The sequence below is a fragment of the Tupaia chinensis genome, unplaced genomic scaffold, assembly GCF_000334495.1.
Source record: "Tupaia chinensis unplaced genomic scaffold, TupChi_1.0 Scaffold148607_1, whole genome shotgun sequence".
In the NCBI taxonomy this organism is placed as follows: domain Eukaryota; kingdom Metazoa; phylum Chordata; class Mammalia; order Scandentia; family Tupaiidae; genus Tupaia; species Tupaia belangeri.
In genome coordinates, this window is record NW_006208456.1 from 651,118 (window position 1) to 673,453 (window position 22,336).

At 45.6% G+C, this 22,336-nt stretch overlaps 1 protein-coding gene and 1 long non-coding RNA gene across 7 annotated transcripts in view; one reads left to right on the forward strand and one right to left on the reverse strand.

The window, feature by feature from the left end:
• Positions 1-22,336, forward strand: part of RGS6 (regulator of G protein signaling 6) — a 614,581-nt gene that overhangs the window by 560,685 nt on the left and 31,560 nt on the right. For all 6 annotated transcript variants that reach the window (XM_006170490.2, XM_006170489.3, XM_006170488.2 and 3 more), the window contains exon 15: positions 4,121-4,307. In XM_006170490.2, the coding sequence (XP_006170552.1) occupies positions 4,121-4,307 (187 nt within the window). The remainder of the gene's footprint in view (positions 1-4,120; positions 4,308-22,336) is intronic.
• Positions 10,461-22,336, reverse strand: part of LOC102488431 (uncharacterized) — a 22,869-nt gene continuing 10,993 nt past the window's right edge. Inside the window, exons 2-3 of the long non-coding RNA XR_337640.1 lie at positions 17,784-17,875; positions 10,461-11,073 (exon numbers count right to left, since the gene is read on the reverse strand). This is a non-coding gene — a long non-coding RNA (uncharacterized LOC102488431). The remainder of the gene's footprint in view (positions 11,074-17,783; positions 17,876-22,336) is intronic.

The window sequence follows — 22,336 nt, forward strand, 5'->3', positions numbered from 1 at the left end:
TGAAAAACCAAAACCCACAGCAAAGAGCGTCGCCCGTACATTTTTTATGAGCTGTAGCGTCTCCCGAGAGAACGTAGTTGTTCCTCTAACCTGCAGATTGATGATCCTAGTTTCACACAGTGTCAGCTGAAGGGAAAAGCAATTAAAAGAGAGCACAGGGGGTGGCCAGCTTTGCCTCCAGAGCTGCTATCTTCGAAGTTGCCCCGAATCCTAGCAAGACCTCAGAAGGTTCACGAGGCCCAATGGGATCCACCACTAACCAAACACACAATTAATCAGAACAGAGGTGACTCGCGGGCACCGTGGCCATCGGAGGCATCTCAGCCACTGCCCGGTGGACAGAAGTCGGCTGCAGTGGTGCTGGCGGTGGTTACTAATGCAGGACCTCGGAACGTCAGCCCATCCTGGACGGTCGAGTTTAATCCATTGTTCCTGAGTCTCTGGATGACCAGCAGAGGGCACAGATACACTTCCTTCTGCCCTGGAGTTTGCTTTTCTCTGGGAACGTACCCAAAGCTGCATTTTCTAGCCCGTGAAAATTCTAGTTTGTGAAAAGCTGTGTAAGCTGGTCACCGAGGGCTGCGTGGACCTCGTGGCAGAATGGGGAGAGATGAATCGCCATGTGGTTTCTCTTATCCAGGCAGCTTTCAGGAGGATCTCCCTTCCCTGTGGGCAGCCTGGAAAAAAGGAGGCCACTGAGCGGCTGGGGCACCACTGCTTCACCCCGGTGGTTCCTGGGCCCGGCTGCCTCTCCCACAGGCCAGTTTCTAAGCCTTTAGCACCGATCAGCCGTTCTGATGACTGGCAGTGACCAGTGGCAAGGCGGGACAGGTGGTCTCCCCGATACCAGACAGTGCTGAGGCCTGCCAGTCCCCACAGCTCTCGGCGCCAGTACAGGGGCTTAGTGCAGGATAGCGGATTTGCTGCCTGCCCACATTTCACTCCTGCCTGCGTCCTGGGGGAGCCACAGTACCTGCAGGCTTTTGATAAGACCAGAAGCTTCCCTAGCCTCGGTGGGCCTCATCTGTACTGGAAGTGCGGAGATGAGCTTTTGTGGCTCTTTGCTGCGCTGTGGGGGGGCGTGGCCAGGCAGCCTGGGCTGGGCGTTCAGGCCTGCGGGGCTTGAAGATGGCAAACACAGACCCAAGCCTGTTCTGAATTTCAAATGGATGCAAAGGCTCTTAGGAGCTGGTGATGGTAAACACGTATGGGATGTCAGGATGCTGTTATGACAGCCTTTTTGCTGTCACCTAAGAGAGACAAGACAGGTCATCTCTAAGGCAGACTGGCTGGGTGAGTCCCAGTCTGTGCAGGGAGAGAAAACAGCTAACCTAATGGGACATGTACCCTCCCACCACCCGCCACCTTCCTCTGCTCTCCCTCCCTTTCCTCCTCTTCTTCCTCGCTTCCCCATCTAACTCCCCTCCCCCTCCTCTCCTGTCTCCTTTCCCTCCTTCTCTGGCATGTTCATTGTTTCTCCTTGTAATTTTTTTTGTAATCCTTGGTTTTATCTGACAAGGGTAACCTTTTAATTTTTCACATAAAAGTTTATTCAGTTTGATCCTGAAATTCACACTGACATCAGCTCCAGACTTCCTCTGTACCCAGCTGAGTGATGTATGTTGATGTCGCTTCCAAATAATTCTGCCGAACGGACCCTGAGACCCTGGGAACCATGGGGAACCTACAGAAGCTGCTGAGGTCCTCAGGAATTCTCGGAGGGGCTCAGTACCTCTCCTCAGAGCAGACTGGAGCAAAGGACAGAGATGACAGGGTGACACCCCACACATTACTGATAGCAGGGACAGGAAATTGCCATTGCCATCCATTTCTGTGAAAAATTGCAGGGGCCTGGTTGGCATGGGAAGGGCACTGACCAGAAGGTTGCTTCTAGCAGGGATTCAGCACAGAGGGGACCCTCCTGGAGGGCCGGTTCACCGTCTATACCAGCATGGGGCTGCGGAGATCTTTGCTGATGGGCATCTTAGCGCTCCCTCTGGTCCTTTGGAAAACCGCCATAGGCTTTTTTCTTTAGGGCTGGGTGTCCTAAATTCCTCACCTGCTGGTCAGACACTGTCTTCCAGGCAGAAGCAGCCTTGTAAGGACTCCCATCATCAGATGACCGGCTGCTTTCACCTTCAGGGTGTCCCAGCTCTTTCATTTCATGGCAGACCTTCGAGGGAGGACAGGTTGCTCCATGGACCTAGGGAATGTGCCTGGAGGTGGCCCACTCCAACGGAACAATTCCGATTCTGCAGGCCAGCAGCTCCTGTCAAACTACCTCCCCCGCTCCTCCTGATTCTACTTAAAGAAACACTTCCATTTTCTTCTCCCCTGGTAGCTAGAAGGACAAAGGACCTACGGCAGGAAGAAAAGCCCAGTGCTGAGAGTGGGTGACAATAGATGGCCGTAGCCACAGCCACCTGAGAAGAATAAGAAAATGAAATTCAAGGGATCACACTGGGCCAGGATCGAGCCAGTGAACACCACACGGACTCTTCCTTGGCTCCACCCAGGGGACCTGAGAGCATTTCAGAGTGAAGTCTGGATGGGAAGTTTTCAGACCATGCCATGTACCCATTCAGCCACTGCGTGCACATTTTACAGATGAGAAGAGAGACAGGAGAGTGCGACAGTGCAAAACAATGGCATAGTCGGGATGAGCGCAGAACTGTATCTGAGCTTCTGATTAAGTGGTATTAAGTCTCTTTTCTGCCTTTGACTTGGCTGTTGGGGATCAAGGAGGGAACCATGTGAGATTTATTTAAGGAGATCATTAGAATCCTAAGTGGCAAATCAGGGGAAGAGTTGGAGCAGCATTCTGGGAAAACACACACACACACACACACACACACACACACACACACACACTCCTGGCCTTGTGGAAATGAGGCTGCATTACCCAAATCCACCACTGAGTGGTGCCCTTGAGCCATGCACTTGACTCCAAAGACATTTCTGTGAACAGCAACTGAAAAACATGCTTAACCTTTAAAAAATAAACCAAGTACATCTTACTTTGGGTGAAATTTGATGACAGATTGAATACACTTTCTACCATAGTGTGGTCCAGCTCTTTTCAGTTCCTCCCTTGAGATATTCCCATGGCTGTGGGGACCTGTCCTCTTACCTCAATGATGGGGAAACGGGTCTGTCCCACTCATGGGACAGAGGCTGTGCCGCCCAGACCTGGCTCCTGCTGACAGGCAGCCTTGAGAATCATGCTCAGGACCTGGGAGCTGTTGTTCAAGCTCTAGCTCTGGTTGCTGCTGCTCTCAGCAAAAAAAAGAGTTCACACACTGCTCCCCTGCGATGCCAAGGGATTAGCGAGAGGCAATAATAAGCAGCAGCTTTTCTCTCCTCTCCTGTCCCTGGAGGATCTTTTGGCAGTGAGGTCCCCCAGGGACACCCCTTCAGCTTTCGTCCAGGTGAGCTGATCTTTGATCTGCAAGCTATTTATTGAGTACCTACTCTATGCCAAGCACTGGGCTGAATACCGACGTTGTGAATCTAAGACGTGAATAGCCCATTCATTCCAGCAGATAGTCTTCACGATTGCAGGGTCCTCCCTGCTTCTGTGGCCTTTCCTTCATGTTGATGCCTCCGCTTGATCCCAACCAGATTTGACAAAGGGACTCACGCTGTCTCATGGCATATATGCACAGCATGGTTCTATCAGGAGTGATTTTACCTGGGGACTTTTGGTGATGTCTGAAAACATTTTTAGATGTCGTTACTTGGGGACAAAGGGCGCCTTTGGCATCTTGTAGAGGCCAAGTTGATGCTAAACATCCTACCATGCATGAGAGAAACCCCCTGCCCCCGCCCAACAACAAAGAACTCTCCAGCCTGGGATGGCAGTAATGCTGAGGTGGAGACATCTGGTGCGAAGGGAAATCTCTTTCTGGTATGGTCTTCCAATGTGCACTTCTTTTCCATTCTTCACAATAGTGGGTATTTTCTTTAGTCCCCATGGACTTTGTGACCCATGTCATGGCATCAGGGCAGGCTGGGAGAGGCAAGCGAATGAGTGTCATGGGACTTGGCTTGGGGGTTATCTCTGTCAGGGTCCAAAGGCTCAGTCTCCTCAGAATTGACTGCGTTTTCACTTCTACTTCAGGTTCTGGCTGGCTGTCCAAGATCTCAAGAAACAACCCCTACAGGATGTAGCCAAGAGGGTAGAAGAAATTTGGCAGGAATTTCTGGCTCCAGGAGCCCCCAGTGCAATCAACCTGGATTCTCACAGCTATGAGATCACCAGTCAAAATGTCAAAGATGGAGGGAGATATACCTTTGAAGACGCCCAGGTTTGCCTATCTTCCAGAATGGTTGTATCGTAAGGTGTTCATTTACACACTTCACCGCCTGACCCTTTAACACACGTGCAAGGCATTGTGGGTACTTAGAGTTTCAGGTTTTATTGTTTATATAAGTCCACCAACGGAACTTACTCCATATAGGTGCACAGGAGAACTCCAGAGTTGTTTTTCTGGATTCGTTACGTTACTACCTAGAAACAGAAATTTATAGTGATATGGTTTATCTTTTCCAGGAAAATCTCAGAGTGCTTTACAAAACCTGAAGTCTTGGGACCAGCAGTTAGCATAATGGCTATGTCGCTGGACTCCCATGTAGCTGACCGCGGTTCAACTCATGCCAGTGGCTTAAACTCATGCTGGGCGCATGTGCGTGCGTGCCCAAGATTCCAAGAGGAGAATGAAGGAGAAGGGATTGTAGCATGGCCATCCCCCCGGGGTGGGGGTGGGGGAGTGTGATTTCTTGCTATCTGTCTCTCTCTGTCTTTCTGGCAAGCACACATGCCCTATAGCAAAAACCTCTCCAAAAACAAAACAAAACAAAACAAAAAAACCTGAGGTCTTGCAATAAGTCAGTAGTAGAAGCTGGAACCCATGACATAGCATTGGTAAAGTGGATACGGGTAAGGCCATGAGTCAGACCCTTATCTGTCTAACTACTGGATCATCAGAAAAGTCATGACACAATTTTTTGCATAGAAAATCATAGAAAAACAGACTTTTCTGGTGACCCAATATAAAGCCCACCCTTGTGTCCATAGAGATTTGCAACAACATAGACCACTATGGAAGTAGTTGGTGTTTCTGGAACACCTCTACATTCCAGGCCCTGTGCTATGTTGTGGCACACCATAAAGAAGAGACAAAAGCCCCTGTCCTCAACAAGTTTATTAGGCTAGTAGGGTAGACAGAGAAATAACTGGGTGATTTCAACACTGAAGAAATGCCCCAAAGGAGGTGAATTCTAGGGTAAAAGTAACCCCATGGGAAGGACTCGCAGCCCAGCATGGCACAATTAGGAGGCTGGTGAGAGGAACAGAAGCCACTCTGGACAGAGGGCAGCAGATCCCACTCATTCCTCTCACCTGCAGGGTCCCCGGTAGAGAACCTGGATAGTTGCCCTCCCACAGACATTCTTCTCCAATTTCGGAAACTCAGTGGAGCTGCACCAATGCAAGTAATGCATGGCCTGAGAACAAAACTGGTGTCCCTTGTCATCCAGATGGGCCGTCATTTGCTCAGAACTTCGTAATGGAAACAACTACCCGCGTCAATGCCGTAACTGTTTCCTTCCCCCCTGGCTGTGAACTCCACTGGATGCTGGGTCAGGCAGACTTGGTTCTCCAGAGTCCAGTGTTTTGCTTTATGGACTCGCAAGTTCCTCACACCCTCTGCAGCTTCAAAGAAAACCACTTGAGTCATACGTCTTGTTTTCTAATACATTTACTTATGTGTGTGTGTGCTCCCAAGCACCATATTGACATGGCCTAGTGAGGAGGGTGATGACAAGCTCCGTGGGGTTCCCGTATGGTGCTCTGCAATACAAAGCTCAGCTCTCCGTTACTCATGAAACGTGAGAGAAGGTCTGCTGGTTAGAACCATGATGCATCTGCAGCAGTGCCACTCTGAGCGTCACGTCATGGGGAGACTTGTTTCATCTCTTTCCTTTTCTTTTTAAGTTTTAAAAAAAATTTTTTTGCCAGAGGGCCAGCAGGTGGCGTGGTGTGTAAGGTGCTGGATCTCACATGGCCTACTGAAATTTGAGTCCTGGACCATGTTGGCGCATGTGCATGCATGCCCAAAATCCTGAGAGGAGAATGAACAAGTGATTGCAGTGTGGCCATCTCCCCTGGGGGTGGTTATCCCTCATTTTCCCCTTCTTTCTGTCTCTCTCTCTCTTTCTGTCTCTCTGGCAAGCTCACATGCCCTATGGGGGGAGGGAAATTGCCAGAGAGCACAAGCGCTTGCCAGAGACAGACAGAAAAAGTGAGAAAGCACCTCACGTGATCACACCACAATCCCTTCTTCTCCACTTTTGTACTCGTTTCAAGATTTTTGGCATACACACACACACACATACACACACACACACACACACACACACACACACATGCTGGCATGTTTTCAAGCTATCAGGTCTGGGACTTGGTCCACGTAGATGGCCATGTGGAATCCAGCCGCCATAACCATCATACCATGAGCTGGTCCATCTCTATCGATTTTAGCATTCACAAAGGGGAAAGAGCAAAACAATAAACCATTACAGACCCCGATCCAGCCTCCGCAGTCATCTATACGTGACTACTCTCACTTTATTTGTGTCTCCATCTTCTTCTTCACCTGCCACCGAGTTGGTTGCAAACAAACCCAAAACATTGTGTCACTTCATCTGTATATACTTAGGTATGTATCCCCAGAAGGAACTGACCTTTTTGTTTTAACATTACCAGGATACCAATATTACATCTTAATAAATTAGCAATAATCCTTAATGCCACCAAATGTCGGGCAAGTGTCAAAACATAAAACAGTCCCATTAAGTGGGAGCCAGAATGTGACATGATGGTTAAGGTGCTGGATTCCCATATGGATGACTGCAGTTCGAGTCCCGGACCCAGTAGCTTAAAAAAAAATCACACTGGGTGTATGTGTGTGCTTGCCCCAAATCCTGAGAGGTGAATGGAGGAGAGGGGGTTACAGCATGGCCACCCCTCCTGGGGGATGATTTCTCACTTTCCCTTTCTGTTTATCTTTGTCTCCCTCCAGTGAGCGCACACACCCAGTGGGGGGGAAAAAAATCCCATAAATGCTTTTTTTGGTAAATCTTTATTTATAATTAGAATCCAAATGAGGTCCACGCATTGCAGTAGACTGACATTTAAGTGCCTTGTAATCTGTAGGTTCCTTTCTCTCTCTTCCCTTCTTCCCACCCCCTTGAAATGTATTTGATGAAGGAATTGGAGTCTTTGCCCTGTGAAGACTTCCCGGGTCTGGCAGATTTCTGGAGGAAAGTCTTTGCCCTATAAAGACTTCCCGGGTCTGGCAGATTTCTGGAGGCACTGTATTTCGGCATCCAGTCCTCTCTTCTGGATGTTCATGTTTTTTTCTTTCTCTTTTCTTTGATTACAGCCCTGTGGTGCTATTTAACATGTTTTTCTATCATCTGAATTTCCTATAAATGGGTTGTTTGACTTCGATATTTAATCAGATTTAGGTTTTATTTCCTGCCTTCCTGTCAGGAGGCACACAAAGTCTAGTGGCCTTCATTTTGTGATTTCAGCAGCTGTTGCTTGTTGCTTAGATCCATTAGTTGAGCGAGGCCTATAAAACGGTGATCATTTTTTTTCTTCATATATTACTTGGAATATTTCCTTTTAAAAATTTTTTAAGAAATCTTTTATTTAACTTTCTTTCTTTCTTTCTTTCTTTCTTTCTTTCTTTCTTTCTTTATTTATTTATTTATACATTCATTCATACATACATACATACCAGAGAGGGAGAAAGTGAGAAAGCAAGCCACCAGGTCCAGGACTCGAACCATGGTTGGCCATGTGGGAGTCCAGCGTTCTTAACCACCACACCACCTGCCGGCCGCTAGTTGGAATACTTCTATAAGGAGAAACTTCCATCAACCACTGGCTGACTAACTAGTAATGTAGTTCAAATAAGAAGACAGGATAAATGTTTTGTCTCCCTTTATTTGCCTATTTTCAGAATAATGAGTGGTTTACTATCATCTTCATCAAGTAGAGGTTTTTTGTTTTTGTTTTCAGTGTCTTTGTAAACTCATGAGTTGAAACATATTTCATGTATTTTGATCCATTTTGCTTATTTTTTTATTTAATTTTATTTACTATTATTATTATTATTATTAATTTGACCAGAGAGAGATAAAGTGACTCAGTGAGAAGGCAGGCTGCCAAGTCCAGGATTTGAACTGCCATCAGCCATGTGGGAGTCCAGCACCTTCACCACCATGCCACTTGCCAGCCCGTTTATTTTTATTGAAGCTTGAATTGTGCCATCTCTGGCCAGTTGTAATCTCGCTTTTTTTTTTTTTTTTTTTTTTTTTGAAAAGTTTTTTTAAATAAAGCCCTGAGAAAGATTTTTGAAATAAAGCACATGCACTCACTGGAGAGAGAGAGACAGAAAGCAAGAAATCACCCCCAACGGGGCTTGGCCATGCCACAGTTCCTTCTCCATTCTCCTCTCGGGATTTTGGGCACACACACCCATGAACCTGTACCAGTTTCAGGCCGCTGGATTCAGGACTGGAACCACTGTCAACTACGTGGGAGTTCAGTGCCTTAACCACTACGCCCCCTGCTGGCCGCAGTTGTAGTCTTTGTTGTAATAACAAGGAAGCTAAGATGTCCCAAGCACTATCACAGACCTAGAGTAAGTCTTTTCTCCAAGGATGCCTGATTTCTCTTCTGGAAAATGGTTTTGAAACTGCAGTTTAGGCACTCATGAGTGCTCGTTGTTCATGGATTGCTCATCATTTCTAGGACTTTCCAGTGGACAGGGCTAGAAAGTATGTTGTTGTTTGAAGTCAAAATGCATTATGAATGCATACTGATACTTGCCATTCAAAATCAGAATTTTTTACCACCCATGCCTCCTTTCTCCATACTGAGATTTCTCATTCCCAAGGACACCAGGGATGATAGCATGATTGCTCATCTGCTTTATCCTACCTGACCACGAGCACTCTCAAAAAAAGCTGAGTGGTATAATGGTTATGTTGCTGGACTCCCATGTAGTCAACCATGGTTCAAGTCCCAGACCTGGTGGCCTAAAACTCATGCTGCGTGCATGCACATGTGTGCCCAAAACCCCAAGAAGAGGATGGAGGAGAAGGAATTTCGGCATGGTCATCCCCCCTGGGGGGGAAGTGATTTCTCGCTTTCTGTCTCTCTGTCTCTCTCTGTCTTTCTGGTGAGCTCACGTGCCCTATAGCAAAAACCTCTTTTTTTTTTCTTTTTTTTGGAGAGATTTTTGCTATAGGGCGTGTGCGCTCGCCAGACAGACAGACAGACAGAGAGACAGACAGAGAGACAGAAAGCAGGAAATCACCCCCCAGAGGGGATGGCCACGCCGCAATCCCTTCTCCTCCTCTCGGGATCTTGGGCACGCACGCACACGCACCCGGCGTGAGTTTAAGCCACCGGGTCCGGGACTCGAACTGCGGTCGACTATGTGGGAGTCCAGTGACATAGACATTACGCTAACTACTGGTCCTGCAAAAACCTCTCTTAAAAAAAAAAAAAACATAAAGCCAACACTAGAGCAACCATTTGCTTATTACCTGGCTCTTTCATTGTTGCATAGTATTCCTTTGTGGGGAGGCACCATATTTTGGCAACTGGTTCTCTCGTCTCAGGTATTCATGTTCTCTCTCTCTTTTTTACTTTTGTCTTAAAAAAAAAATGTACCAGAGGGTGTTTCTGTTCATTGAAGATAGACAGACAGGAGGAAAAGTGAGAAAGCACCCCCATGGGGGATAGCCACACTGCATCCCCTTCTCCATTTCTTCCTCCTTTCAGGATTTGGGCATGCATGCACATGCACCTGGTGCATGTTTCAAGCTGCTGGGTCCAGGACTCAAACTCATAGTTGTCCACATGGGTTCCAGCCATCTTTACCACCACACCACTGACTGGCCCTCGTGTTCTTTCTAATTCAAGAAAGATGTGCTGGGAAGACTTGAGAAGTCAGCACGCTGTACCTTGGCAAGTGTCTAAATGCTCAGCCTCGTTAGTACAGTGCTCTGCCATTCTTCAGGTACTTCCAAGTGCATTATACCTCATTTCTACAATAATCTTGTGAGGGAGACTAGACATGAGGGTGTCTTAAGCATCTCTATCTTCCTCATTATCTGTTAGGATTGGCCTCTCATGAATTCAAGTAAAACATTCTTCCTGAACCAATTCCTATTTTCAGTCTGTTCCCTGTTGCTTCTTAAGTGGGTTTCTCCCATAAATATACGGAATGCTTCTTACTAACACAGTGACCTTCGGCAAGTTACTTAAATTCCTTCCGTCTTCTTTTCCTGCTCTGTAACAGAGAGACAGTGGAACCTATGCAGAGAAGGGGAAAGGGGTAGAGAAAAATGAAGCATGCTCACAGCAAGATATGGTCGATAGTTACTTTTTTATTTTCCTAACATCATTAATATTTCCTTTATTGCTATTACTCATTATAGAGTATTTGTACATACCAGAGAGAAAGAGAGAGAAGGATGAACACCCCCCACAGAGTCTGGTCACACACCTTGCCCATCCTCCGGTCCTCCAGCCCTTTGCATCTTGGGCACACACACGTGCCCTGTGTGTTTCAGGCTGACCAGGCCGGCGATTTGAACTGCAGTCACTCTGTGGGATCTACCCGAGAGGCCATTGTCACACTGCCCCAGAGCTGGCCCAATATTTCTTTTCCATGCTTTTATGTTTAGCATACTGATGGAAAAAATTGAATAATGGCATGTAGTCTTGGTGCCCAGAGATAACCCCTATTTTGGTATATTTTGTCCTTAATTTCTGCCTATCAGTGTGCGTTAGGTCTGCTCAGGCTGCTGTAACAATATTCCACCAACTGGATGGATTAAACAACAGATAGTTTCTTCTCATAGTTCTGGAGGCTGGAAATCCAGGATCAAGGTGCTGGCAGATGTGGCTCCTGGTGAGGGCCCTCTTCCCGGCTCGCAGCCAACTGCCTCGTTGCTGTGTCCTGACATGACACAGACAAGGTTTCTCTCCTTGTAAGAACATGAATGTCATTATGAGATTCCCCCTCCTCTAAATCTAACTGCCTTCCCAAAGCCCTACTTCCAAATTCCATCACATGGGGCAATAAGGGCTTCAACATTATGAACTGGTGGGCGACAAAACCTTCAGTCTGTAAACCCTACACAAATTGGGTGATTCTGTAGTCTGCCTTTGATATTAAACCAAGAGCCAGTGATGAAAACTAAACTTTTTCTAGAAAGGGACAGATACTATAAATTTTAGGTTTTGTGGGTTAGATGGTCTATGTCATGCTATTCTATTCTGCCACACAAAGGCAGCTACAATGTAACAATATGAAGAAAGCAAATAAGTGGGTATGGCTGCATTCCCCCCAAATTTTATTTATGGGCAGTGAAATTTATTTTTATATCATTTCTCAGAAAATATAACTTCTCGTTTTTTTCAGCCACTTAGAAACATAGGAACCACTCTTAGCTCCTGGGACATGAAGATATGGACAGTGGGTCATACCGAGCCACGGCCTATAGTTTATGTCCTGTACTAAAGGATATGCCACGCACATCATTGAAACACTTTGAGAACTCCAGAAAGACACAGGGTAGAGAGTTGAAAATGGTTCATCTTCAGTTTCTATGGGGAGAGTAGGTTGGAGGAGATTTGTTCTTGATACAGTCACAGCCACACGGCAGTCTGTGAGAATGTTTTCGTATCAGAATAGAGTGTCGCAGAGCAGAGGTTGGCCAGTACCATGGTACACCATGAACTGCCTTCTCCTTTCTGCCCAGTACTGGCTTCCCGTACCACTGAAGCAGGTACAGTTCAGAAGCTGCCGGGTGTAGAAAGGAATTAAAACCCTTACTGCTGTGACCAGCCAGGGTCGCACTCAACTATCCCTATCCCAACTTGATGGCAGAAAGCCTGCCCCTCAGCTTACATTGCCCCTAGACTCTCAGTGCTGAGAGCTCAGTTGTCACCCTGAGACATGGAGACATGCTGGTCCCTAGAGCAGTGCCCTCAGCCAGGAACTCTGGTCTTATTTGTGCGGTACACTTTTTCTTCTTTTCTTTTTTCTTTTCTGATTACCAGAGGGTACATGCATTCACCAGAAGGGGGAGAGAGAAAGAGGAGAGAGAGAGAGAGAAAGAGAGAGAGCATTCTCCAATGAGGCACGACTATGCCAAAATTCTTTTTTCTCCATTCTCCATCCTGTCAGGATCTTGGGCATGTATGCACATGTACCCCATGTTTTTCAAGCCACTGGGGCTAGGATCCAAACCTTGGCTGGCCATGTGGAATCTGCTTCCAAATATACAGCACTTAGCTACCATGCTATAGGGTTGGCCCCATCCCGTAAAAAACACTCTTTCATTAATTGTACAGGTAACTTCTTTAAACTTTTTTTTCTTAGTTTTGCTATAGGGTATATGCATTCACCAGAAAGAGAAGAGAGCTAAAGAGAGAAAGCGCAAAATCACCCCCCCACACACCCCCACCATCAGGGGAAATGGCCACACCATAATCCCTTCTCCATGATCTTGGTCATGCACACACACACATGCCCAGTATGTTTCTCAAGCAGCTGAGTCTGAGACTCAAACTGTGCTGTTGCTGGCTATGTGGGAGCCAGAGCCTTAACTTCCATGCCACTTCCTGGCCCATAAACTTTCTTTCCTTAGTTTGCCCATCTGCTAAGTGGGGTTGGTGACTTCTAAACCCCTGTAACTCCCATCAGCATCAGGAGCTGTGGGTGCTTTCCTTAGCGGGTCACAGTGGTCCTCAGACACCCTCTACAGTGGCCATGTGCCCTAACGTTAGTGGTCAGCAGCCTGAGTGAAGGCCCAGCCAGATTTAGAAATGCCTTGGAAGTGGGGCCTGGAGGTGGGGTGCAGCTTCTCTGAGAATTTTTGTATTTGACCACATGCATTGTTACAATGAAGTTAATTGCCTGTGTCTGCTTCCTGTGGAAATATTTCACAAGACACCCTGTCACCATGGACCCAGCATTAGCACTTGCATTTTGCTGATCCGTTTGGCTTTTTTGAAAATTTGGGCCAAGACCAAATCTCCCATAAAGGTCTGTGGGCTGTGGCTGTAGCCCTCAGCTGTTTGCTGTGTTGTTCCAGTTTCACAGATTTAGCCTTGGGAGGGGAGAAACAAAATGGGCCATGATTTTTTTTTTTTTTTTTTTTTTTTTTTTTTTTTTAAGGATGCAGCTCTTTATGCTAGGGTTTGAATTCTCTGTTCTCAACCCTGGACATCAGAGGACCTGCAGTGTCATCCACCTGCTATGTGGTCTTGGGCCAAAATCTGTAAAAAGAGGGATGATGTCTTCTCTGCAGCCTGCTAAGGATTTTCGAGAAATCAGATGAGCTAATAGCCCTGAAAATTCTCTAAAAAAGTAAAAAGAGCTACATATTTGTAAGTGTGAACTCACAAGAATGAATGGGTTTCCCTGGGACCTCATAGTTCTAAATCATCTTCCAAGAAGATGTCTGACTTTGAAAGGGGAAAAATGAAGGGAAAGTGTGTAAGAATCAAATTTTGGGGTCCTCAATTGTCACCTAAAGGAATTTGTTCTGAAGACAAGAAAGCACCCAGGGCTTTGAGCTAGACGAGGGGGAATCAGATGGTGGTGTGTGGCATCGGCTGGAGTCAGGAGAAAGATCTGAATCCCGGGGCACATAGTATACAGCTTTGCCAGTGGTTTTGGAGGAGAGAATTAAACCACAGGAAGTACTGAGAACCTCCAGCTTCCTCTAAGGGCATTTGCTTCTTTGTAGAACCTCCATAGGCTCCAGAAGGGTGACAGGAGTCAGCTGGCCAACAGTGGCTGCCTGGCTTCAATGTAAAAAGGCTCAGAGTATCGAAAGATGTTCCAAGGTCTTTGTCACTGGGTCCATTCAAGCATTGGTATATCTGTCCATCCATCCATTTCATGAACATCCATTCTCCCACTTGAGATGGGAGACCTTGACCTAGGGGATATGAAGTTCTATGCTGAGGGAAATTACACAGGAAATAAGAGGTCTGGATGACCTTTTATCATCAGGCAGAGCTTGTCTAAGAGCACATCATTCTTTACAAACAAAACAAAACAAAGCTAAGAAAACACTCCACTGAGATTGGATTACATTGGAAATCTGACTATCAAATGGATTGACAGCCAAATCAGGTGGACCAACCTGGCTCATTGGCTTTAGGCATGGTAGGTACACACCTCGCCTTCATAACTGTCCAAGCTCCACTACTTTCCTGACCTGAGGTAGCTGCTGAGACACCCACCCCACTCTTCACTTGTAGTATCTGAGATTTCCAGGCTCTGAATTTGAACATTGATGAGAGCAGGGACGAGCAGATGGCATAATGGTTACGTCGTTGGACTCCCATGTAGTCAGCACGGTCTGAGTCCTAGACCCGCTGGTTTAAAACTCATGCCGGGTAAGTGTGTGTGTCTGCGTTCATGCATGCCCAAAATCCCAAGAGGAGAATGGAGGAGAAAGGATTGAGGGATGGCCATCCCCCTGGGGGAGTGATTTCTTGCTTTCTGTCTCTCTTTCTCTTAGGCAAATGTACATGCCCTATAGCAAAAAATCTCTCTCTAAAAAAAAATAGAAAGAAAATTTATGAAAGCAGAAATTTGGCCTTCTTTAGCCAATGCTAAAATAATGTTCTGCACAGGAACAAATTTTTTAAAAATTTCCTTGACAGCTCACTCTACAACTATAGCACTCTGAGCTGTGCCTATCATCTCAAAGAGCAGGAGAGAGGGGCAGGAGGAGATGTGGTGTTAAGGTGCTGGATTCCCATGTGGCCAACCATCATTCAAATCCCGTACTCAACAACTTGAAAATCACACTGAGTGTATGTGCATGCATGCCCCAAATCCGAAGAGGAAAATGAAGGAGAAGGGATTGTGATATAGTCATCCCTTGGTGATGGGGAGAGTGATTTCTCACTTTCCCTCTCTGTGTCTCTCTGGCAGCATACACACCCTATGGTCAAAACCTAAAAATGGGTCGACAGGTGGTGTGGTGGTTAAGGGCACTGGACTCCCACATGGCTGACTGTGGTTCAAGTCCTGAACCTGGCAGCTTACTTTCTCACTTTCTCTCTCTCTCTCTCTCTCTGTCCCTCTTTGGTCAAATTTAAATAAATAAAGGTTTTTTAAAAAAACTCAAAACAACAAAAAGCAGGTGGAGGATTTGTCCCTTAGCTTTAAAGACCCTTGCTGAACAACCTTGATGAGCTCATATAGCAGGTGATCAATAAATACTGGTTAAATTAAATGTCTACAACATGCTATTATAACATAGCAAAACTGTAATACAAGAATACCCACTAAGTGCCAAATGTTCTAGTCTCCAGGAATATCCAGATGCATTAGAGGGTCCCTTCCCTTAAGCAGCCCTCAATCTGAGGCAACAGAGCTCAGCCCCGCTACCATCAATGCATATAACAGTTAAAGAGCAACCTCAAGGCCAGACTAAGATCAGAGTGATGAAAGAGCTAAAACATACACCATCGAGTCTACATTATGAGAAGCAGACGAGATGCCTCTAGCCAAAAGTTTCTATTATTTCCTAAACTTACAAGTCTAAAAGCAACTTGAGAGGGCTGGGTAGTGGCATGGCAATAAAATGAGAGGCTGACCTGCATGGAAAGGTTCCAGGTTTGCATCCTGAGACTTCTCTGAATACACTGGCCACTCATACTCAGGATGTGGGGCTGACTGAGGCTAAGGTGTGAATTGTGGTATTACTATTTTGTTGGGGATGCCTGTCTCGCTGTCTCTCACTCATGGAAGAAATAAATAAAATATTTTTTTTAAAATTTAATTAAAAGCTACCCAGTTAAAGAATACAAGACATCTAACTTGCTTTGTTAAAAAGCCCAAGCCTGGAGGTGTATGATTTGATGTTTGCCCCAGATTACTCAAAAGTAGTCTTTCTAGGCTGGTGAAGGCTGTTCATCTTTGCTCCAGTGGTGGAGGGGGTGGCATTGTGTGTCAATATCACAAGACTGCACCAAGTTTCCTGGTATTAATCCTCAATTGGAGGGCATTTCCTGGTGGACGCCCATGCCAGACATATTTTAACAAGAATGCCATGGCACTACTTGCTCCAGGAGCTCCTCATTTTATTCTGTGGGTGGTTTTATTTTAGGGGGATGAACAGCAGAGGGAGGGATGCATTTTGAAAAGAAAACATCAGTTTTTTGTGATCAGGTTCTATTTATTACCACACAGACTAGTAGTTCCTGGAGAGAAGGCGTCAGAGAACTAAATTGCAAAATGTCTTTGTTGCTACTTGGCATAGATTTCTTGCACCAAACCCCATGACCTCAAAGAGGAAAAGGAAAACACTTTTCAAAGTTAATACCCATAGTATTTGGGTGGGTAAAAGGCAATATGCAAAGCTGTCTTTGAAGCTCCTCTTATCTAAGAATATGTGTTGAACAGAACGAAAATACTGTGGCCTTTGGCCAGTTCAGTTGAATATGTTTATACAAACACTTTGCCGGGTAAAGGCAAAACAGCATTTACTCTTACAGCCTCTTGTGACCTTGAGTGATGCCTTACGTGGAAACAAGAGGCTCCCATGTCCTTTGGCTTAAGAGGCCAAAGAAATCTAAATGGGAGCTTTTCATTTATGTTGCACATGATCCTAAGATGGTCATCCAAAGCTGCGTTGCTGAGGAGGAACCAATTCCACTTAAGTGGATGTCCACATTGCTGTGGTGTCTCTTCAATGTCCTCTAAGCAGATACCAATTTGTGTTCCTCTTTACCACTGTGCAGTACTATCTGCAGAACCCATGTTGAAAAAATGTTAATATTCTCTGGCTTCAGCTGAACATACCTAAGGTCTGAAGACCACTAGTTTAACATATTCAAGCATCTCTTGAAAGGTAAGACTCAAGGATACAGACTTGTTTAGGGCTTCCTAAGGTTCCCTTAGTTCTCAATGCTTCGCCAGGCTGGGATTGTTTCCGATGGATGTTCACTACTTCCTTCACATATGGAGAGCAAAGTGTACATGGCCTATTAGGTGAGAAACCAGAGCCCTGGCTATACCTGGTGACACGGCTAACACGGGTGGTCGTGAATGTTTCCTGAAAGGCACTTGTAGACATCTGCTCCAACGATGACTCAGATTTAAGAATCCAAAGGAAACCTCTCTGTTCTCATGACCACACATAGAGGAACTTCATTTGTCTCAGCCAAGCAACAGTGATCGCCCTACCCTCTTGAAACCTCAAGTTAAGGACAATGAAAAGTGGCATGTCAAACTGGGAAGAGCATGAGCTCTAGGGTCACACAGCTTAATCTTGATGCTATACTTACTTGGGCAAGCCATTTAACCTATTAAAAGTCTCAGTGTTCTCTTTTGTTAAATAGAATTGTTTAACACTACGCATTGCTTTAGAGCAAACAGCACAGTAACTAAAATAGTTCAGCTGGACCCTGCTCCCAAAGCCTGTCTGCCTCCCCTGTCCTTCCTCTGGAATCTTTGGATCTTTTGTCTCATCTATATCCTATCTCTCACAACATAAAATTGTTACTGGACATTTTTGTAGTGCTTCCAGTAACATTTCCATCTCCAACTGTCAGGGCCAAGTCAGGACCTAAATCCAAGCCTTTGAGTCAGGACCTAAATCCAAGTCCAGTTCCTTCTCCATCACCCCACATAGCAACATCACAGTCTGACCCACAGCCTCACCTTCCATCAAGGGCCTACAACCAACAGTTCCCAAAGTCTGGATGTTATTCCATGAAGCTTAGGAATGGAGGGCAGAGATGAGGCACAAACACCTGCAGAAAGAAAAAATAGGGCTCTTGAAATCACGAGAAGGGCTCTTGGCACTGAGCAATGCTCCAGCTGAGTGGTTCCCCACTCAGGAGGATGTTCTAAAGTTGAGAAATGAGCTCTTTGCTGCTTTAGGAACCCACAGCAGAGGGGAGGACATAAGGGTATTAAGTGGTTCAGCAGTGTGTTTGTGGCCCAAGGCCCCAGGCATTTGTCTGATTACCTTCCCCATCTCTTATGAGAGTCGCTGTATTTTGTCTAAAAGGAAAAGAGATTTCCAAATGAGGACACTCACAGCAAGATATTGATGCGGAGCAGCTGTGATTTTCAGACAGGTTCCCTCCCTCCAGCTCCCATGTGTGTCTCCGTCCCTACTGATTCAGTTATTCTTGCTTTTGCCATAGTATCCCCTGAGAGCAGAGTAGCCCATCATCAGAGTGCCCTGGTCCAGGAACGGAAGATGAAGGCAGTTTCTCATCAGGGTGACATTTCTGTACTACTGTTGTCAACCATGAAGGGCTGTGACTCCCTCCCACCACTGAGAATGGTGGCTGAGACATTTGGTGTGATTCAGGATGCTACAGCTTTGGCGTCTCCACATATGGGAAGCCATCCTCATCCTCCTGGGAGTAGGTGCCTTCCCTGGATCTAGAAGGCAGGTGTAAGCTGATACTTCTGCTTGTTCATAGACAACCCAATCATCTCTCTCATAAAAGGACAGAGAGAGAGAGAAAGGAAAGGCAGGGGATAAACAAGTAAAAGCAAAAAAAAAAAAAAAAAAAAACTTCTGAACTTTTTTTCTGGCCCTTAGGAATTCCCTCTCGGTGGAGACTCAGCTGGTTTTTGCCAGTGGCTCCCTTGTACTTTGCAGAGTCTGGATATACATTTCCCTTAAGACTGCTTGTCTACAGAACAGGGGAAACAAACCAGAACCCCTCATAAATCAGTAGAGGTCACTGCCAAGAGCTTTGTACACTTGCTGTCCCTGGCAGTGATAAACTCATTGCATTTGGGAAATGGCCAAAGACCCTGAGTCCAATCTTAATTCTCATTCCCAGAAAAATCTCAGCTCTGTTCACCCACCCCCTGTTTACTGTCTTTGTGTTTCCTAGACAAAGCTGGCAAGGAGGAAGGAACACAGTTCCATAACTGGGTACATCAAAGGCTGCATTTCTTTGCTTGGGGGAGGAGTAGCAGGGCAGAGGAGATGAGCAGATCTTTAGGCTGTGGGAAAGAGAAGCCCAGGCCAGAAGAAAGCCCTGCAGGAGCTGCGGGAGATCCACAGAGGTTCTCGCATCCTGTTTTTCTCAGACCTGTACCTTGAATCTGCTATGACTGTTTTGGTTGTTGCTCCCTCGTAGGGTGCTAGGAGACTGCCGTAATGATGGTTGAGGGCTAGCAATGGGATCAGCAGCATAAGGTCACTGCAAGCAATGACTCCTCTAATAGGTCATGTTATTCCTGCTCTCTCCCCGCAACATCCTTGCCCTGGCTTTGAAGCTGGCCGGTTGATATAGAAAAGTTGAGAGGGGCAAGCAGATGGTGTGGTGGTTAAGGCAGCTGGATCCTACATGGCTGACGCACAGTTTGAACCCTGAACCCAGCAGCTGGAGAAACATGCTGGGTGCACATGTGTCCATGCCCCAGATCCCAAGAATGGAGGAGAAGGGATTGCAGCATGGCCATCCCCTCGGGGGGAGGAGGGTGATTTATCACGTTTCTTCTCTCTCCTTTCTCTCTCTCTCTCTCTCTCTCTCTCTCTCTAAGTGTACCCTTAGTGAAAATTTTTAAAATTTAAAATAAAAGGAAAGTTGAGAGTAGTGCTCCACATGGCTCCTCTGATCCGTGACCCTTATGGAGAGTGGACCCCTACTGTCCATTGCTCTTTGCTTTTTGCTCCTGAGTTGTTCTTCTTTCCCTGGTTAACCAGACTGTGTAGCTTCAAGAACAGATCTGCCCACTCCCAATTTCCACAGAACTGGGAGACACATTTCTCTCTCTCCTCAGATCTCCCCACTTTGATGAGGCTCTTTCTGGCTGATAGAGCACCACCCCTCACCCCAGGCAGAGTAGGTCATCCCCAGCTACACCCATTCAGTGTGCTGTACTGTCCTGATGCTTTGTACCCATAGCTCAACTGGTTCTCTGCATCTTGTTGCAAAATCTATCTTGCCTAATAAAATTGAAACTTTATGATGGCAAGAACATGTTTGTCTCGTCCAGCTGTAATCTCAGTACCTGATATTGTGCCTAGAACCCAGTAGATGCTTAAAAAATGTTTGCTAAATGTTGTGATGAAATGTCCAGGCTGCCTTATTCCACTCTATTTCTCTTTTTCTTTTTCTTTCTTTCTTTCTTTCTTTCTTTCTTTCTTTCTTTCTTTTTCTTTTTTTGAAAGAGAGAAATTTTTGCTATAGGGTATGTGCACTTGCTGCTGGAGAGAGAGACAAAAGGAAAGTGAGAAGTCACCCCCACCCCCAAGAGAGATGGTCACACCGCATTCCCTCCTCCTCCATTCTCCTCTTAGAATTTTGGGCATGCACACACTTGTGCCCAACACAAGATTCAAGCTGCAGGGTCTGGGACTTGAAATGCAGTCAGCCACGTGAGAGTCCAGTGCCTTAACTACTATGCCACCAGTTGGCCCCTATCCCACTCTATTTCAATCAATAGGCTCTTTCTTTAAGTGGACTAGGCTTTTCCAGTCTGCAATGAGGTAAAGAAGTTAACGGGATTGGGTTGAAATTTATTGCCAAGACCAGAGGGCTGAGCTAGGAGAGATTTTTTGATTCTCCTTGGGGCAACAGAGAAGTATTTTGAGATAAGTGCTGGGGATTTAGATTCCTCTGAGAAGGCAGAACAGCATCAGGGATTGTTGCTTGGGAGAAGAGTGTGGACAGGATGTAGACATATTATGGCAGACCTTTCAGATGACTCAGGAGCCACCTGGCTCTGCCGGCCAGACAGAAACGATGCCCGACACAAGAAGTAGGAGACAGTGAGTCACTTTCACTCTGGGTTAACATTTGTACCTAAGATTTAAATGTTAAAACAATTTAAAGAGACTACAAATGAAAGCAAAGATTAGTGATGTCTCTCAGTCTGGGCTCTGAGGCCATTAGGGCTGGATAAGCCAAGATACACTCCTTTGAGCTGAGTATCACCCTCACTCCCATTCCATCCAGGGGTGGGAGCTTGATCTGCTCATGAACCCAGAACAAGCATGGAGCCTGCAAACTTATTGAACATTCTATTCAAATAGGCATTTCAGTGAACCAAGAAGCCATGTCAATTCAACTGCCTTGTGGCCTCGTGCTGGACACTATGTGTCTGTTAAAGACAAAAACAACAGTTCCCACTCTTGAGAAACTTCACCTAGAGTGGGCTGGATATTTGTCTGCACGTTTCAGAAAAACATTTAATAAGGTATGTCTGCACTAAGTTTGTTAAATCACAACTGGACTGTCACAGTAGTCTCGGAACCAAGCCACTCTTCATTTCACTTGGCTTCTTACAGTGGGTCCAGTCTCATCAGTGGGGCTACCACTGGCTTTTGTAAATATAAGGGTTTCTCGGGAAGAATGAAGTTGGTACCTTAACAAGACTCTTTGGGGTTCACCTAAAGATGAGTCAGAGAGAGAGATCCTCATATAATCAAGACATTTCCTGTTTTCCTCTTTCACTTAAAAAAAAAAAAAGAATTTAACTGAGAAGTGAAAATTATATATATTTAAAGTATACAACAATTTTGATATGTCTATACATGGTGAAATGGCTAAATCAAGTTGATTGACATATGTTTTCTCTCACATACTTAACATTTTTTGTGGTGAGAACACTTCAAATCTACTGATAGCAATTTTCAAGCATAAATACATCATTATGAACTATAGTCACCACGAGTATACTTGATCTCCTGAATTTATTTCTCCTCTCTACTGAAATACTGTGTCCATTGACAACCATCTCCCCAATCCAACTCGAGCCTCAGATATCCACCATTCTACTCTCTGCTTCTGTGAGTTTGACATTTTCAGATTCCACATATAAGTGAGATCACACAGCATTTGTCTTTCTGTGCCTGGCATGTTTCTCCTAACATAATGTCCTCAAGGTTCATCCATGTTGACATAAATGATTCCTTTTCTCTCTTTTTCTTTTTCTCTTTCTTCCTTCCTTTCTTTCTTCCTTCCTTCCTTCCTTCCTTCCTTCCTTCCTTCCTTCCTTTCTTTCTTTCTTTCTTTCTTTCTTTCTTTCTTCTTTCTTTTTTCCATAAAATTTGCTATAGGATATGTGCACTTGCCAGAGAGAGAGACAGAGAAAGGAAGTGACAACTGCCTCACCTCCTGGGGTGTTAGAATCCCTTCTCCTCCATTCTCTTCTTGGGATTTTTTTTTTTTTTTGAGAGATTTTTGCTATAGGGTGTGTGCGCTCACCAGACAGACAGAGAGAGACAGAGAAACAGA